This window comes from Pseudochaenichthys georgianus, chromosome 22, assembly GCF_902827115.2.
Source record: "Pseudochaenichthys georgianus chromosome 22, fPseGeo1.2, whole genome shotgun sequence".
Classification (NCBI taxonomy): Eukaryota; Metazoa; Chordata; class Actinopteri; order Perciformes; family Channichthyidae; genus Pseudochaenichthys; species Pseudochaenichthys georgianus.
In genome coordinates this window covers 17,577,633-17,596,671 of record NC_047524.1, presented here as the reverse complement: position 1 = coordinate 17,596,671, position 19,039 = coordinate 17,577,633, and the positions used below count along the sequence as shown (strand labels likewise).

General features: G+C 40.5%; 2 protein-coding genes across 3 annotated transcripts; one reads left to right on the top strand and one right to left on the bottom strand.

Annotated features, from left to right (window-relative positions):
* Positions 1-366: 366 nt before the first annotated feature.
* On the bottom strand, positions 367-4,252 carry LOC117467895 (KATNB1-like protein 1). Of its 2 annotated transcripts, none has more exons than XM_034111809.2 (10): positions 3,535-4,252; positions 2,815-2,927; positions 2,670-2,707; positions 2,305-2,578; positions 2,084-2,199; positions 1,945-1,995; positions 1,771-1,860; positions 1,502-1,606; positions 1,189-1,282; positions 367-1,101 (listed from the first exon to the last, which is right to left on the bottom strand). In XM_034111809.2, the coding sequence occupies exons 1-10, from the start codon at positions 3,542-3,544 to the stop codon at positions 1,069-1,071; spliced, it is 924 nt and encodes a 307-aa protein (XP_033967700.1). In that variant the 5' UTR covers positions 3,545-4,252; the 3' UTR covers positions 367-1,068. The 2 variants fall into 2 exon arrangements, with proteins under 2 accessions (XP_033967700.1, XP_033967701.1); XM_034111810.2 differs by lacking the exon at positions 3,535-4,252 and adding an exon at positions 3,088-3,117.
* acp7 (acid phosphatase 7, tartrate resistant (putative)) lies at positions 3,153-18,303 on the top strand. Its single transcript, XM_034111808.2, has 14 exons — positions 3,153-3,211; positions 4,241-4,373; positions 5,496-5,696; positions 6,649-6,831; positions 7,803-7,828; positions 8,655-8,752; positions 14,188-14,250; positions 14,924-15,038; positions 15,249-15,362; positions 16,658-16,724; positions 17,110-17,177; positions 17,268-17,339; positions 17,705-17,842; positions 17,957-18,303. Exons 2-14 carry the CDS (start codon positions 4,265-4,267, stop codon positions 18,020-18,022), a joined length of 1,320 nt encoding a protein of 439 aa, XP_033967699.1. The 5' UTR covers positions 3,153-3,211; positions 4,241-4,264; the 3' UTR covers positions 18,023-18,303.
* Positions 18,304-19,039: the final 736 nt, after the last annotated feature.

Sequence of the window (19,039 nt, the reverse complement as noted above, 5' to 3'; positions counted from 1 at the left end):
ACCAACCCTCCACTTATCTGTGTCATGGGGGGTAAACCTACATGTAAATGGAGAGATATGATCTATGTAAACACTTATCTCTGATCTACTTAAATCACTTCAATAGCAAATGAAACTGAAGTGCAGATGAGACTAAATTGTAGGGATTTAACTCAAATGTGTTTTGTTGATCTGGAAGTGTATTCCTTTAACTGTGCTTTAACTGTGCTTTAAGGTAAAGAACAGTGTTGCTAAAGCAGCTGCAGTTTCAGAAGTAAAACCACTTCTCCTGCTGAAAAAGGGGATTTATAGACGTTGCCTTGGTTGTACCAAAATATACTATACTTCAACAACAAACTTTACATTTACTGTTAATTACACATTTTATTTATCATCAATGGTTCAATCAAAGAAGATAGACACAAACAATATATCAGTATAACAATTTTACATTCAGGACACAATGCAAGTTTCTTTGACATACATTACATTATTAGGGACGGGTGGCGCAGTGGTCTGTGCGTTTGATCATCAGATCAAGGGGGCGTTGGGGAACTCCAGTTCGAAACCCGCTCCCGCCCCACTGCGTCAGGCCGTTATGTCCTTGGGCAAGACACTTCACCCGAATTTGCTCCTGTGGGTATGGTCCACAGTAGATGACCATTACATGTATGTGTAATGTGTATTTGTAAAGCTCTTTGATAAAGCGCTATAATAAATATAAGGATTATTATTATTATTACCTCTCATTGATCATATGATTACAGGATCCCACTTTGACAATCAAGTTAAATTTGCAACAGGATTACATTTGTATTGCACGTTCTCAGTATTTAAACTTTTCAAGTTTATCATTAAGTCAATAAATACATCACTACAGATGTCCTCTCAGGACAGGTACAGTACAAGCTCAAAGTTACTTTTCCAAGGTCACCCTTGAAAAAGAGATCTTTTGATCTCGAGGGGCTTTCACCTGGTTAAATAAAGGCTACAAACAATAGAAACAACATCAGCTCCAAATGATTCTGCGAAAGGTTTTTTAGGAGGCTGCTCCTGGAGAAAGATCTTTTGTACGTTTCCTTTTTGCCGTCAGGTTAGTTTGGACAGGAAGGAGTCAATGACCTTAGGGAGAAAGATCATGATGTAAGACTAAGACCTTTTTAGATTAAGAAAAGTGGTAAGGATTTTATTCATACATGCAGTACTGACCTTTGCCATGTCTCCAGCAGGTCCTGGAACAGATTTCAGTAAAGGTTCCTGAAACCATAACTCCAATAACTGCTGATTAAATGCCTGGCAATTTCTGAAACAAAGTAAAAATACTTTACCACAATGGATGTGTACTTTGTTTTTGAAAATAGTGGCACATTCTGGCTTGTATTAAATGGTAGATGGTATTATATGTTTTATTTTATTAAATGTGTCCTAATGATTTTGGTATGCTTGAACAAGACAACTTCACATGAATCTATGCAGAATTAATCAGTCTGAAGTATCATACAACTCATAAAACTGCACTTACTTATCCATTGGAAGCTTTGTTGATCCATTATAGCCACTTGTTCTTAATTCCTCACACCAGCTGTTCAAAACTGAATTAATCCACTTTAAACCAACTATGATATACCTGTGGGAAAAAAAGAAATATCTTACTGTATTAGTACTTACTACTTAATGGTTTCTATTTTCCTTACACATACTGTTGATCTCTGTAAGTGCTCAATGCATTTTATTCTGTAATAATTCAATTATATTGCAAAACTAGAAGTACATTTCACCAGAAATACTCACTCTTCATATGGATTGGTTAGGACTCTCCTTACTAAAGGAAAGAGGTCAACACAACAGCCAATGGTGACCTTCTGGGAATGTTCTTCAATGCTGAAAAGAAAATTAGATTAACTTAACATTAACTCAACTTGTAGGCAGCGAGACTCAGACTTCTGCAATTATTCAGTCACTCACCTTTTGCTTATCAGTGGTAGAAAATCAACAAACACACCAATGTCTTGAATTCTGTAAAAAGACAGTTAAGTTAATGTCAACTTTTGAAATCATAGTGAAAATAGTGTCACTTTGTGGAAACCAACTACACATTACATACCTTAGGAAATACATCAACAGCTCTCCAACATTTCTCTGCCATAGTGTTAAAGATACTTTCAGTCTCAGGTTTCTTCCAAAGAGCACCTCAGTCATTGTGCTATGATCCCTTGTGAGCTGAAAAACATTGTCAGGTTCAGATGGTTTACCTGCATATTAGTAACAAATAAAAGACAATGCAAGAAGCAGAAATGTAGCCCGGGCTATAATAGTATTTCTAACCTCAGTGAGTGTACAGTAGTCGGCTTGTTCAGAACCAGTTCTACCAGTCTTTAGGTTATTATTGACATTTAGCGGGAACTCTGAAGGGTTCATGTCAAATCCCTCCTGTTGAACGTCCTTCCTGCAGTCCATGCCATTCTCCTTGTTTGCAGCATTATAAGTCTTCCCAGTCCCATGCTGCTTCCTCCGAGGCACCGTCAGGTGATGGGTCTTTCTCTTACATGAGACTACCCGCTTTACTCTCCCCGGGTTGCTGGAACGACTCACTGGATTCCTGGTCATGGTAAAAAGTTCAATCTTTACGTTGAAAACAAGTCCCATCATGCATTATATGAAAATGTAACCAAAAAACATGCATGACCTACCTCTTTTTGCTAAATTCCTCACTTTTATCTTTATCCATCTGCATGTAAAGATATTGCATGGTGATAAACAACACAATTATAAGCAGTAAAAGAGGACCAGCATATAGAAATAAATGTGTGTATATCAATGTGTCAATCTACTCACATTTGTTGTGTTTCTACCATGAGGATACTTCACTCTGTACTGGGCTGCATCCTGTTTCTGGGCATGTTCAAGACTTTGGTAGTCTCCGTCTTCACTGTTAGAGTCCATTATACCTTAAGAAAGAGAAGGCCATTTTAAGCAGCTATAATACATTGTTATAGCCTACCTGATTAAACAAATACAAGCACACAGTCAGATTATCATTGTCAACACCCATTATAGTTTGTGTGTCTAAAATCATTCATGTTGTATTTTGTTCTGTCTACTACACACCATATACATTCTATGGTCAACTCTACACGGGCTTAACCACTACTATTTCCCACAATCCACGTGGGCATTGTTGTGCTGTGACGTAACCAGGAAGTGCTCCCGACGGCGGGACAAAGATAGTTTGGTGAGTGTTTTTAATATAACATTTAGCTAACTTATCCTTGTCAGACAGTGATTAAGCGTTTGGAGAGGCTTATTCAGTATCTTTAAAGTGCAGGGGTTGTCATGTACAACGTAAAAATACGTTTTATTTGTCGTAACGGTATATTTGTCGTAACGCTACACACGTTGATAACAGAGGTTGGAATTCGCCAGCTATATAGCTTAATAAACCGACTAAACACAAGTTACCACGGGTTAACGTTGCAACCATTGTTCTATGAAACTGATTCAAATCACAACAGCGTCGCTAGAAGACGAATAACTTGTCCTAAATGATTTGCTTACCTCTTTCCATTCCTCATCAGAGACAATACAGAGTTAAACCTTCCTTGTACTGCCAATATACTGTTAGTAACAACGTAACAACCGATATCAACTGCCGCCCATTGTCAGAGAATAAAGCATCTATTCATAATGCAGTTTGCAGGGAGCACCCTCTAGCGACTACTGAGATATCAATGGTGCAGATTACAAAATCAAATACTATGTTAAAGGAGCAGATTTGATCTAAATGTGTTGTTTTGAGTCTGCTAGTTAGATGAGGCAGTTTACAAATGATATGAGTTTTACTGGCATTGTGTTTTGGCTCATATCAAACTTGCTTTTGTCCCTTGTGGGTAATGACCCTGGGAGTGTCTTTCCTCTGATCAGTCAGGCATACAGTATCAGCTGTTCGCCTTAGCACTTTATTGATCAGAGGCAAGTTGTGGCTTGTGGAAGCTAATCCCTGCTGTACTCACTTTGACTTCCCTGAATGCACAATGAAAAACAACATCAGCTGCTTTTATTGTCACATCATCTGTTCTCTGCTGCTGACTCTGCCCTTTAAGTTCTGCATTTCTCATCCCATGGGTTGTCATTTTAAAACATTGATCCTCTTGGTTTCACATCAATAGACACTGTGTCATGTGATGTCTGCATGAAAGCTTTTAACATCATGTGATTAGAGTTACAAGATGATGTCCTGGGTGTGTGTTGCTTCTTTATCCAGGCTGTCGTTCCTGTATTCAGTAAAATGGTTCCTGTTCATGCTGCTTGTGTTTTGATGAGCCTCGCACCCCTGTTGGTGCTCGGTGTTCCTCCCATTTGGACCCAGCCAGAGCAGGTCCACCTCTCCTATCCAGGTTAGTGTCAACTGTTTCCATCAGCCTCATCATGTGTTTTCTTTTAGGGAAACACTTTTCCTCTCCGCAATACAAACCAGTATCCAAGTCATATGGATTGCAGATTCACAGATGTTCTGTACAAATCACTCAATAATATAATAACTGAAAGCACTGGTATGTTTTGGCAGCTAAACATTGGATACTGAAGATATGCAACAGGTTCACCGAAGTTTAGATTCAGTTTCAGTGACCTTAATATTAACAAAAAAGTCTGTGTGATTCATGTAATGCATTATGCAGCAATACTACCTCGAGAAAGAATGAGGATTTGTTTATCATTTTCTCAGCTCGTGTGGAATTTATGAATTTTTTTTATTTTCTTGCATGCATACACAACAGAAATGTCTTCATGAATTGAAGTAAATACCTCAGAATTAACAATCTCACATGCAACTCATCTATGTGAGCAGAGCACTATATTTTGTGAATAGTAAGTTAGTAGATATAGTAATAGTACGTTTGAGCAAAAGTGAGCATACGACTGGATAGATGAGACTTTGATTATACCGCACAAGTGTGTGTGAGAGTTTATACAAATGTTTCTGATGTAGCTTGGCTGTTGTAATACATGGCCCAGTTGTTATAAATAAAATAAAAAATGGACATTTATCCAAGAAAAACTAAGTTTTCTACACACATTCAAGTTAACACAGGGCTGATCATTGATATAAAGCTGAAAGCCTTAGTGTATCTTTAAGGTTTATTTAATGCAACAGCAACATCCCATTTAAGTGTCCTGTTACTTGAAAACACCAACAGTGCACTTTTTGTAAGGTTAGAGACACCAAATAATTGCCTTACCCTTTATACAAATAGCTGATGTTACTCCTTGTTTCAAACAGTCTGTGCAGCATAGCCCTTGAAGGTGAACTGTGGTATTCATGAAATGCGTGCATGTCTTGATGAAATGAGTACGTGGCCTGTAGTCTGCTTATCTGCCAGCGGCAAGATCACAAGGACCACACAGTCAGCCTTTTCATAAGCATCTCTTAAGTTTTATAGATGCATCAGTAAGTGAATCCAGTTGTTCAGTCAGGTCAATCCACATCACAATTCCAATGATTGGGCTTTCTTTCACAGGAGAGCCAGGCTCTATGGTAGTGACCTGGACCACCTTGAACAAGACAGAGAGCGTGGTGGAGTACGGCCTTATGGGAGGTCGGCTCTTTGACATGAGTGCCAAAGGCGACGCTACGCTGTTTGTGGACTCAGGAGAGGAGAAGAGGAAGATGTACATCCACAGAGTCACGCTCACAGGCCTCAAACCTGCTGCTACGTATGGTGGGTGGAGCTTTGATATTACTCTGTTTTCGACATTCTGTACCATAACTCACACGCACGTCAAATCTGTCACCAAATCCGCCTTCAACCACCTAAAAAACATTGCCAGAATCCGGGCTTCACTCTCTGACTCAGTGGCAGAAACCCTTGTACACGCCTTCATTACATCCCGTCTGGACTATTGCAATGGAGTCCTGTCCGCGGTTCCCAGCAAAACCCTGGATAGGCTCCAATACGTCCAGAACTCTGCCGCCAGGCTTCTCACCCACACCAAGCCATGGCACCATATTACATTACATTGCATTTAGCTGACGCTTTTATCCAAAGCAACTTACAATAAGTACATTCGGCCAGGAAGACACAACCTTGAAGAAAACAGAATCATATAAGTACATCAGGTTTCATAGAGCCAAGCATTTCAAGTGCTACTGAACTATATCACCCCCACCCTCATCCACCTACACTGGCTGCCGATCAAGTCCCGGATTCAATACAAAACACTCATCCTCACGTACAAGTCCCTCCATTCCCTCGCCCCCCAGTACTTATCGGACCTCCTCCATCCCTACACCCCTTCTCAGAGTCCTCAGACACGGGCCTGCTCTCCATCCCCCGCTCTCGCCTCCGAACTGTTGGTGACAGGGCATTCAGTGTTGCGGCCCCCACCCTCTGGAATGCACTTCCTGCCGAGATCCGTAATGCTGCCTCCCTGGACATCTTCAAATCATCACTAAAAACACACCCGTTCACCCTGGCCTTCGGGCCCTAGCCCTTTTCTGGTCCCCTGGCTTCCTTTATTTATTTATTTGGTTTGCCCGTTGATTGTCTGTTTGTTTTGTTTGTCCACCATGTACAGCGACCTTGGGTCCCTTGAAAGGCGCTATATAAATATAATTTATTATTATTATTATAACTCATGTTAAAGATTTGTTCTCCTCCTGTGCACTTTCAGTTTACCACTGTGGGAGCGATGAGGGCTGGAGCGATATGTTCTTCTTCACTGCTCTGAATGACAGCGCTAGCTTCAGCCCCAGGTTTGCTCTGTATGGTGACCTGGGCAATGAGAACCCTCAGTCTCTGGCTCGGCTGCAAAAGGAGACGCAGCTCGGCATGTACGATGTCATCCTGCACATAGGTAAGATCCACATGGATGGAAATATGACTACAATTTGAACTGTGAAAGCTGCCAAGAGTTATTAAGATTTAGCAGCTGTTGCCTCAGGCTGCAGTCATACACAGATACCTGGCACAGCATGCAATAGATTGTGGTAACGCAAATACAATCCACTCAAGTGGTATATTTATCATTATAGAAATGACTGTTTCATGGTTATTTTGCTTTTGAATAATATGGGCTGGATGCTGAATTGTGACCGACCCAATCCCTGGCGCTACAGTTTTTGGCTCCTGTCTTTTGTTAAATGCCAGGATAATAAAATGACAGCATAATTTATCTTTGCATTTTGTTGGTTTATCAAATGAAACACCAAATGAAACGCTTGTTTACGGCCACTTCACACGTTTGCAGGGAATATAATTAATTGAATTGCCTCATAAAGTGGGATCACAATTTAGCTTGTGGCTAACGCTAGCCCAATGTTTATTTATTAAACGTATAGTTTGGTTAATGTTAGATGAGAAAACAGATGCCATTCTTATTAATGTACACACTTTATATAACCTATAGCCAACAGCAGATAAGATTAATTTGGGGGATGAATATACAAAGTCGTAATATATTGAGATCACTAAAAAAATCCCAGCATGGAACTCCCTGTAAAAAACGCACGTTGTTTATCACATTTATTTTACAGATTAGCTGTAACTTCATAGATTATAGACAGATCTTTATCTATTTTTCTAGTCTTTATGCTAAGATAATTTAACTGGATCATTTTAAGCATAAGAGTGGCATTAATCTCATCTAACTCTTAAACATTTTTTTAAATCAAATGTACCAAAAATCTACCATTTGCTTTTTCATATATTATAAAAGAATAACACATTTTTTGGCTGGTAACTAATTTTGGCATAGTGTACTGTGGGAAAGTAGCAGTCCTAACAAACGCTTCCTTCTAATCTGTGGACTTTTGTTTTGTTTTACAGGGGACTTTGCCTATGATATGCACGAGGTATTTTTTACTCTTCTATAATTTCAATATTATGACCTCTGATGTGCCTGACTGCGAATTTCTTTCATCGATAGCGTATATTCTCAAAGCCACTCAGATTTTCCACTAATTCCACAGTGACAGATGAGATAAGCCATTTTACCCTTCTCCTCTGCCTCCATCTCGAGACTCTCCACTGTTTATTATTGGTTCATGTTAAGGCCCTCCGCTGTGGTTGAGACACACAGCTTATGATTAGCATTACTGTGAGATGCCGTAAGCCTGTGGTGAAAGACGAGAGTCAGGGTCATATCGCCAAAGTATTTCTTGAATAAAATAAGTGCCATTTCAAACCTCAAACTTAAGTCCCAATAACATATTTGCTCATTGTCTCCCTGTCATCTGTGATATTAGGCATAACCTTGTCTTCGATGGTCATATCATTTTTCTTCAAATCCTGCATTATTCATGCAAAATGCTAAATGTAATCAGCAGACTACGGCAAACATTAATAACCATAATTCATCCAAGATGTGTTTTTTTAGCTGGAATGTGCACGTACATTCTGTGGCCTCACTGATATTATAAATAGAAAAGCAGAGAAAGGGAATTTTGTCTGATGGGTCATTATGTTTGCGGCAGGTACGAGCCGTGAGAACAGCTTTTAACCACAATGTGTATCTAAGAGAGAAATAGCCTCCGTTTTAAGTGAGGTTTGTCGGCTATGCATTCCTGAAGCCTTCTGGAAAATTGACTTGCATAGTTTAATCTAATTTGGAGAAACAATGTTATCCCATGGGAAAACTCATTGTCGTCATGTAGTAAACCCTGCTTGTCAATATTCCAGGATAACGCCAGGATCGGAGACGAGTTCATGAGGCAGATCCAGTCCATAGCCGCCTACGTGCCCTACATGACCTGTCCCGGCAACCACGAGTCCACATAGTAGGTGGAAGTTAATTATTTGATTTGATTTCACCTGTATTCATTAAAATAAATCACATTTGGTTAAGGATTAGTTTGGATTTATTTTAAGTGGGATTTGATGTGGTACTTATCCAGTGTATGGCCTACAGTACAGTAAATGAAGGTCAACAGGACCCCAGTTTTCAGAAGAATGGAGGCTGAGCAATGTCCTGCTGCTAGCCACCTTAAAATAATCAATATCTGTTAACTAAAGGCGTTACCTTTCTGTCAGACCATGACAGCTGTCTAACTGGGGACCAAAGTCATTATTTATACCCTCCTTAAAGCCCCCCAGACAAAATCAGTACTAACCGATCCAGACAGCAACTGCCCTTTTTGTATTCAAGGTCAAATTACTGTTGAAGTTAATGTAGTCTGGTAAGCATAGATAATGGATTAAATTCTGTAAAAAGGGGTTTCCGAAGGTAAAGCGGTTTTTACATTCTAAAAATAGAGTACACTTAACTTATAAAACATTTTTTATCTAGGCTTCAATACATTTCGCTGCCTCAGTAGCTTGTGTTTAGCTTCCTTGTACTCCATCCTGCTTCTCCAAACTAGGGCCGTGCCAACAGCTCTCCACTGCTATAGATAAGTACCTCATATAACCTCACTTAACAGAGATTCATAGACAGTGAGACAACATGGAAGCTGTCCGAATGTCTCCGGTCCATCTCCTGTTTTTGATTAGCTAATGTTTTCCTTTTTGTATACATTTTATGCCACATTCTGCCTCGGGGCAAAAGTATGATTAATGGACTTTGGGCAAAAATAGCAGCACATCCATATTGTTGAGAGAGACTTGCCAGACACGTCATGACAAATTGAAGTCAGAACGTGTGTGTGTGTGTGTGTGTCAACCACAGTTTTTTCCCTTTAATGAACACACTATTGAAAACTCCTAACTTTACCATGAGCAGATGGGAGCTATATTGGTCTCTAAAGGCTGGACCAGCATTAATAGCCACCAACATGTAAACAAAGCAACGCTCTCCAAAACAAACATTTATCTGACTGGTAATAATCAGCTCACTACATGTTTTTCGGAGACACGGTTGTAACTCTGTCTGCGTATTGACTCGGCTTCACTGAACGTGTGGGACATTCTCCGGTCTGAGAGAATGCAACTGAAGTGTGGGGGAAAGTACAAATTCAGAGCTGAAATATTTATTGATTGGACAATTGCGGAAACATAAATCTTTTTATGAAATCATTTTTAAAGAGTGAGTAATCAGTGTTTTTCAATATAAGATAATAGACATCTGCTGGTTCCAACCTTTAAATGTGAGGATTTGACTGATGGCCAGACAAAACAAGTAGTAGACATTTTATAGATAGTCCCATGTGGTGAGAGGGGTGGCCAATGTCTTTCGAAGTGGTGTTGTTGTTGGCGCCACTGTTGCAAAGACAACCAACTGCTTTCTGTTTTCACTGCCTACTAACACTGACAACACAGGACACACTGCTTTTTGTTCTCCACAGTAACGTACATTTCTTCACCACCGACCAGCTTACATTCATTGTCTTTGGTAAGTGGGGATCAAATCCAAACACTAATGGTGACATTGTTCTATAGCCATTATATTATGCAATCAGCTTTTACTTCAATGATATGTAAAACAAAAATCAAGCCACTTTAAATAATAAAATAATGCAGATTAATTGTCTATAATTCTTTCACACACAGTGACGTCACGAGCTACCCACAATGCAACACGCGCCATATATATATATAAATACGCCATTTTCCTGGAGGTGCAAATATCCTGGAAGTGCAAATATAAACAGCTAGCTAACGTAGCCAGGCAGAGGGCACTAGTTTTTTTTTTTTAATTAACGACCGAAGAAATCGCTGCATGTCTTCGGATTACATCTCTGGACTTGAGGGGTGTGCTTTAGGTCGTTACCAGCGTAAACTAGAGCTGTGTGGGTTGTCGGATTGCCCTTACAGACTGCCTGCAGATGTATGGAAAAACGACAGTGGCCTTCGTCGATTTTGGCTGCATCTACGTCTAATTTCTGGAAACACCAGGTGAATACCCCACTTGTCACAATAATATTATCATGCCATTGCATATATGTGGTATTTTAGAGTTGACTAGATATTGATTAAGGCAATAGACTGATATTCAGTACAGGAAGCTTAGCAACACCTAGACGGTGTACGGCTGCTTGCACCTCGCGTAAAACGGCGGATACCGGAAGTACGGTGTCGCCCTCGGCCCAATACCCGTATGTGTGTGTGAAAGAATAAGGGTTAGTGTTAGTAAAAGCTGATTGCATAATATAATGGCCCTTACATACATTGTCTTTGGTAAGTGGGGATCAAATCCAAACATTAATGGTGACATTGTTCAGCCATTTTATTATGCCATCAGTTTTTACTTCCTAATGATACGTTAAAGCAAATATCAATCCACTTTAGATATTAAAATAATGCAGATTAATTGGCTATAAAACTTTTTTTGCAGCCCTAAACATATTGTAGCAGCCTCGTCGTATTTTGATATTCTGTTATATTTTGTCTTTATCCTTTTAGCTCTATCAATGTCCCCACAATGCAACTCATAAATACATGGTTGTCTGAAGTCCCAGTAATATGGAACAGAAATGTACCACTGTCCATAAGTAAGAGCCTATAATCTGTCCTGGATACATTTTGCGACCTCGAGTTCAATGTTGTTGTGATGAAGATGAGTGAAGAGGAGAGAAAAGCAGAGACAGCAAAACCCTCAGCAGCCTCATTCCGAGCGAGAGCGGCTAATGTATTCCTAACTTCCACGAACATCTGCTGGAGTCACTTGTGTGTGTTTATGCATTTTGAAACGTTTAGAGGTGACTGATCTTGCAGCATAATATTTACTTGCTGCCGCTGCTGATCAGTCCTCGCCTGGCCTCGCAATGTGTGACTACTGCCTGATCTTTATTAAGAAGCTGCTAACAGTAGTCTCTTTTTCTTGGCGCCGCATGCTGACACAAAAACCTAACATCAAGAAACAGCTCGCTGCATTACATAACCAGAAATATAACCCTCTCCCTCCCTTTCCTATACCTAAATGTGTGTTTTGCTTTGTGGTATTGTTACGAATCCAAATACTCCCAGCAGCTGGCCCATGCTTTTTTCTTCCTCTCACACTCTACTTCTCCATTCATCCCTCTTTCCGACCTCAAAACCTAAAAAGGCAATTGAAACATGGCTGACCACAAACGTTTTCAGTCAGCATTCCAGCAGGATGAGAACAGTGGACCCTCAGAAGACGCTAAGGCCCCAATCAAGACTGTCTTTGTTCACCGAGCAAAATATGGTTCATCGGGCCCTCGGAGGGACAGGGGAACGAGCATGGGATGGAAGATAGTGACATGTTTCCTTTAGACTACGACTGGTTGAGGCAATGTCTCCAACTGCCTGGATTAAGCTCATCAGAGAATGAAAGGGAAGATCTGATGAAGGGAGGGGGGGTTCTTGTTGGGTCAGTTTAAGAGTCAGGTTGTTCACATTGACTTTGACAGCAACCAGATTTGCATCTCGGTCTTGTTTTAATGGAAAAGCGGACACACATGGAAACACGCTTGCTCTGGGTTACAGAGGACAACTCGCATGTTAAACGTCGGACTCCCTAGTTCAGAATTATGAGACGAATATAATTGAATCGTATTTCTTTCAGGTTTTCCACCGCTAAGCCTTACAATTTAAAACCTGCTGTTAAATGTATTTCTACAGGCTAATCCTTCCCCTCAGGGCATGTCTGGTTATAATACTCAGTTTGAATTCCTGGAGAGTGTGTGTATTATTTTTACTGAATAAAATGATTGTTTATTTCTACTAACTGCATTCCCAGAGCCCTGGGATATGGCTGCTGGTACACTTCCCAGCCACAAGATGGGAGTATGAACCCATTTTACGACCGTTTCTGGTTCAATGCCATGAGTTGAGCTGATCTCACTCTTTATATCTATTTGATCTCCTTCTATGATGCATCACAACATACTGTACATTTCAGTTGATGCATTGCTGAAAATGCTATGATGCTTCGTTTAATATATATATTTCCTAACAATCCAGACTATAATATGACATTTCAGCTAAAGGATTTGGGCTAAAAATAGTATGTCACACTTACTCAAAGTTTTAGTATGTCCATAAAAACGACTCTGCATTCTCCTTCATGCTGAGAGATCACAAACGAGCCACTGCTGGATCGCACACTGGCCCATTTCACCCTGACCTCGCTGTGATCCTCCCTTTGTTTCCCTGTTCCTGGCCTTTGACCCCGCTGCTCTCGAGTTACCCCTAACCCTACATTAACCCAGTCAGTGCAGGGATCTGAACCGTCCCACCCTGACCCGGCTGCAGTCCAGTATACTCCCTCTTTTTCCCGCCCTTATGTAAGATAAGAAAACAATCAATCCCATCACCTCGGATAGTTAATGGCCCGTTGAGAAGATTGGCTCCTGCCTTCTTGCGGAAATTAAAAACCGTGAAAAGAGACTGGCGGGTTGGCGTCAGGTTGAGCTTTCCTTCTCGCATGGTGCACCCATTGTACTGATGGAGAGTTGGTTTGATATGATCTCTTGAATGTTGTTTTTGATTATTTTTGTCATACAGGATGTATATGTATGGAATGTAAAGAGTCCCGAAATAAGCGGTGGTGATTTTGGTGACAGTGATAGTTAAATGCTAGTATCCTACATCCTATATCTGGAGCAAGTAGGAACCACCAAATCTCAGTCCTAAAAACCACCAAGGAAGTGCATGAGATGTAATTCATCTAGATCTTAAATTATACTGTTCTTTAAAGATGTCATGGTTTTTTGAGGGGTGTGTTTAGCGGCCTGTGTTCGTGACAGGTGAAGCGTTCTCCGCCATGGTGGCTCCTACTTTCTTGTCCCATCTTGGCTCCATCCAGGCTCCCCCAAATTTTGATTATCTGACCAAGATTCTAAGCTTCAAAAGCGCCCGTTAGAACACCATAGGGTGAGGTCAAAAACGCTACGTTCATGTTTTCTACAGCCTCTAATTTGGAGAAGCAGCCACTGATATGCTGGCGTCAGCAAAGTGTACAGTTTCTCCCAAATATCTAAAACTAGCTTCATATTTATTTATTTTTACTTTGTGGCAGATGTCACCACAGAAGCTTGATGGTCATCTGTATCCAGTGATATACCACCCTGAGTTTTCTGGCAGGTTGAAATCAAAGTGAAAAACTGAAGAAACAAAAGAAAACGGGGCAGCTTTTTAAAGATAAAATATATTTCCAAGCAAAGCTGAGAATGAGTGTATTGTGTAGGCACCACAAAATAAGAGAGAGCTGGAGTCTGTGGCATTAATTGCCATCACTTAGATATTCAAAGAACGTGGATTGCATGATCGGTCCCTCCGTTTAACTTTTATTTGTCTTTATTTTTCCCCACAGTAACTTCTCCAACTACAGGAATCGTTTCAGCATGCCGGGCCAGACGGAGAGCCTGTGGTACAGGTAAGTTGGAAGAGAATACGTGGGGCCTTTTGACGTGATAAACCACGAGCCGTTTTGGTTAGTCGTAAAAATTGGAGGCTCGGAAAAAGAAATCATATATTTTCCAACATGGGCCCCATGTGAAGTATCATGTGAAGGTTTACCTAGCCTCCTACTGTATTTCAGCAAGCATTCATGAGCTGCAAGAGGCAGCCCAGAGGAATTGGCTATCTCAGAGACATTGGAACTGCACAAAGAAGCTACACATCTAACTAAGTGACTCATGGCACACTGCAGACGTCCCTGTCTCAGGCAGTAAGATAATACGGTGCTCGACCACAGGCCAGCTGCCCGCTGATCAGTCTCTGGGAACAAGAAGTCCCACCACTGCTACTGGAAACAGTTCAGTTTACAACATGCAGAACACATGTACAGAACACACGCTTTTCCATGAACCGAGCAGGACGAACACGGAAGCGCTCATGTTACAGCAGGGACTTAATGCTCCAAAGTGGACCTGGCACTGCATCCAGCAGCGAAATGTCACAGACAAGAACATTTCTTGGATTTGGAAGTATTTTTCACACTTTTGTGGCGTTTAAAGTGAGGCCCGTTTTTGCTTATGTGCTGACTTTCAGCATGCTTCCTCTGCTGGGTCTCGGCTATGTATCATTTTAACGATGTGTGTCCACAGCTGGAACCTGGGGTCAGCGCACATCATCTCCCTCTCCACCGAGGTTTATTTCTACCTCGAATACGGCCTGGAGCTCGTCTTCAAGCAGTACGAGTGGCTGAAGAAAGACCTGGAGGTTAATGACCGCACCATTTACACGTGTTGATGATAACTTTGGTTAACACTCTCTTTTTCCATTTCATTGTAGAAATAGTTCCATTCTTTGCATAAACAAATAAAATGTACTGATTTCTTAATTTGTTCCATCGAAAAATTATCTTCCCATCAAGATTTCACACACACATTTACATGTGCTTGTCTTTACCACTTTCTTTTCCCAACGTAGGAGGCCAACAAGCCAGAGAACCGAGCGGTGCGTCCGTGGATCATCACCATGGGACACAGACCCATGTACTGCTCCGACGACGATCAGGACGACTGTACCACCTTCGACTCCCTTGTATGTAAATCAAACGCACATAATCCACACACATTTCCTAATGTACACAGTAACCTCATTTAAGGATTTCTTCACACTGCCAGATGATGTATTGCTGTAAAACCCGTACTGACAGCCGTTTGATAAGGAGCACAATGGGAGGGATGAAACCCTCTTTAATGGTCACACATGCAGAGCACACAGCACACACAGTGACATTTGGCCTCTGCATTTAACCCATCCTAGTACCAGGAGCAGTGGGCAGCTATTGTACAGCGCCCGGGGAGGAATGGGAGTGAGAGGGGTGGGGGGGGGTTGTCCGGTGCCTTGCTCAAGGGCACCACGGCAGGGCTCAGGAGGTGAACTGGGACCTCTCCAAGTAGCATCACTTGATGAAGCGTCAAAGGGCCGGACATTTACATTTCCTATACGTCTGACGATGAAAGCTAGGTATTTAAATGTGAAAACAATGCATTTATTTTAATGTTATAAGAAGTTTAAATAAAATAAATGTTTTCTTTATTGTATTTAACTCTTTTGAATACACTTTTGGTTATAACTTTTTACCAACGTACCAAGTGTTCTGTCCTTAAAAATATTATAGATAAAATACAGTAAACACCCAATAACTTCTATTTTTAGCAGGTTATTGAAATAAAAACTAAATCATACTGCCGTAAGCTAGGAATTTGACTTTGAAAACAAAGCACCTTTTAATATCATCAGGTGGTTGTGGTTTTTAAAAACACAAAGTACCTCACACTGCTACTTGGTGTCCAGTGTGAAAGCTCCTGTTGTGTTGACTTTACTGCATTTCTTATGGCAGACATTTTATTGGTGTGGTTATAAAAGTTTTGCTGTTACAACTGTCCCTAACCTTTTATTCATTTTGGCCAAGCAAAAGAAAATGATATCATTACCCTAAGACATTTGATGAATTGCCTACAAACACAGTTTTACAGTGTGTTCTTTAGACTGCAGCACATCATCTGTACTCTTAAAGGCTTTATTTTGTATCATCAAAAAGATATTAGTAGGATTTGTGTTACTTGACACTTTAACGGCCCCGGTAGCAGACGTGTGGCACGTGTTGCAGGCTGGCCACACCACACAGGCACGTTGAGTGCGGTGTGCTGTCATAATCACTGTATTTTGTACCAAATAGTTTCCACTTATGCTTACTTCCCTCTGCACTTGGCACGGTTTGGAGTGAGGCTGGTAGGTGCATGCTACCCGGTCGTGTTTCAGGAGGCAGGTAGTGTTTCGGACAGTAATGCAAGTTCACGCTGACATTATGCCTCTCTGTTTTATCTCAGGTCAGACTGGGACTGAATTTCACCAAACCGCCAGCTCCCGGTCTGGAGGATTTATTTTACCACCAAGGTATGGTCTCTATTTGTGTGCCGCTAATGGGTCTTTAAGATCACATACTTGCGCACTCAGACAGACTAATGTCCCAAAAGTTGCAGAGAGCACAGCAATCCAAACATTCTTTATTCAAAAAGCAGGCTTTGGTCTGGCTGACATCCCTACAGCCCATTTGCAAATGTTTTTCCTTTATTACGTTTCCCAGACTTTTTTGTTTGTTGCATTTAATTGTTTAGTCGTAATGGAACTTTTTGGTTGCTCTGATTTTAAGCTTTTGTTGATTTCTGAGACATCTCAAAATGAAATGGGCAGAGGATCTGAGAAACATGAGCGTACAGAGCAAGAAGGTTATATTTTCTTCGATGGAAGGTTCCTGATTATAATCAAATATGTTTTACAGGAGTGGATGTGGCGTTGTGGGCACATGAGCACACATATGAGAGACTTTGGCCCGTCTACGGTGACAAGGTCAGCTCTTGCATTCTTAATCCTCCCCGTTCTTATATCTATAGTCTTTATTTTAGATCAGGGAAACACTTGATCTGTTTTTCTCTTTAGGTTTGCAATGGGAGCAAAGCGCAGCCTTATGTGAACCCTAAAGCTCCAGTCCACATCATAACAGGCTCTGCCGTAAGTACTTTCACTTTATTTCAACTCTGTTATCCTCCCCAGGTGTATGAACAAACAGAGTTTCACCAACAAAAACAATGTTATGTATTGTTCACAGTCCTCTCTGCAGCAGTTGGTATGCCACAGGAGTTTGGTAGCAGCTGTGCCTCTGGTTGAGTGTTTTCTGATGTGGTTGTGAGCGGTGCAGGGCATGCTTCGTCATCCAACCACAGAGGGTTTACTCATCAGCATATCAAAATGCGGCCAGGCACACACCGAGGCTCAGCCACAGTTGTAAATGTCATACAGGGCTTTGTGGACGGAGCTCGTGAAAGACATGTGGTTCATTACTAGCAGCTTTAGTTAAAGCACTGATTCCTCCGCAGGGCTGCAGAGAGAAGACCGACGTGTTCAATCCAAACCCCAAAGAGTGGAGCGCTCTCCGCAGCACAGACTACGGCTACACCCGCATGCAAGTGGTCAACGCCACCCACCTGTACTTGGAGCAGGTGTCAGATGATCAGGTGAGCATACATGCAAGAAAAACACGCATACAAGCACAGCAAAGGTAAAAGGATACATTTAAGGTCAAAGAGTATTGCCTCAATTCATAACAAATACTTTTCTGTGTGTTCTAGTATGGGAAGGTGATTGACAGCATATGGGTGGTGAAGGAAAAATATGGCTTCTCTTCCTGGTTCTGAAGACTGCCAATGCCACAACAACAAAAACTGCTCAGGAAATACTCTTTGAACTAAAAACAAGCACTTTATCACACAAATCATGCACTGATGATGAAAGTTCTTTAGCTGTTCAAATTAAGATGACGTGGATGCATTGATTTTAAACGTTAATATAAAATGATGTTTTATCCAATCCAAAGTCCACTTTATGATGATAATATACCCTAGAAATGTATATATGTAAAATACGTTTGAATAAATCTTCTTTTTTAAATGGAATTTTCCATGGAAACTATCAATAAGTATCACTGTCATTTTGTTGTTGTTGTTGTTGTTGTTGTTGTTGTTGTTTTAACCCTCCGGTATCATTCGATTGGACTACGCAAATTAGTCATTCGAGACAAAAATGTCCACTGCAAAAGACTTTGATAAAAACATTATATTAAAAGGTTTTTTTCACAACTTTTTTGGGTTCAATCTTTAAAGCAACTTCCGCCCTAATAGAAAATACCAAAAATGTAATCATTTTCAGGATTTTAACCCTTTCAATGCCATTTTGAAAACATGAAACCGCTGTTTTTTTTCATGATGAAAACAGAGAAAATGAGTTATTTCCCCAAAAATACATATCTGGAGACTGGCTCTTTTTTTTTTATAACGGTCTTGGATATGTCAAAGATTAGCAACAAAATGGATTTTTTTGCATTATTAGTTTTTGCACAAAATCCAATTGAACAAAAAAGTTACATATTAGTCATTCGGGACAAAAATGTCCACTTCCAAAAACTTCTCTAGAATGACAACAGATTAATATTTTTAAAAGCTTTTTGGGGTTAAATCTTTCAATCAACTTCAGTCCTGATCAAAAATACCAATTGTTAAATTATGTTCAGGATTTTAACCCTTGAACTGCCAGTTTGAAAACATGAATTTGCGTTTTCTATGAAAAACATGCACAAAAAGGCAGTTATTTTCCATATATTAAATGTTGGGGGGGTCGGCTTTTTTTTTTTTTTATCACAGTCTTGGATATGTCAA

Coding starts and splice junctions, on each gene's coding strand:
- LOC117467895 (XM_034111809.2), bottom strand. Junction 2,708..2,814: donor ATGGTAGAAACACAACAAAT/GTGAGTAGATTG, acceptor CTTTACATGCAG/ATGGATAAAGATAAAAGTGA. Junction 1,283..1,501: donor ACAAAGCTTCCAATGGATAA/GTAAGTGCAGTT, acceptor ACTTTGTTTCAG/AAATTGCCAGGCATTTAATC.
- acp7 (XM_034111808.2), top strand. CDS start 4,265: ATGGTTCCTGTTCATGCTGCTTGTGTTTTGATGAGCCTCGCACCCCTG. Junction 8,753..14,187: donor GGCAACCACGAGTCCACATA/GTAGGTGGAAGT, acceptor TTTTCCCCACAG/TAACTTCTCCAACTACAGGA. Junction 17,843..17,956: donor AGCAGGTGTCAGATGATCAG/GTGAGCATACAT, acceptor TGTGTGTTCTAG/TATGGGAAGGTGATTGACAG.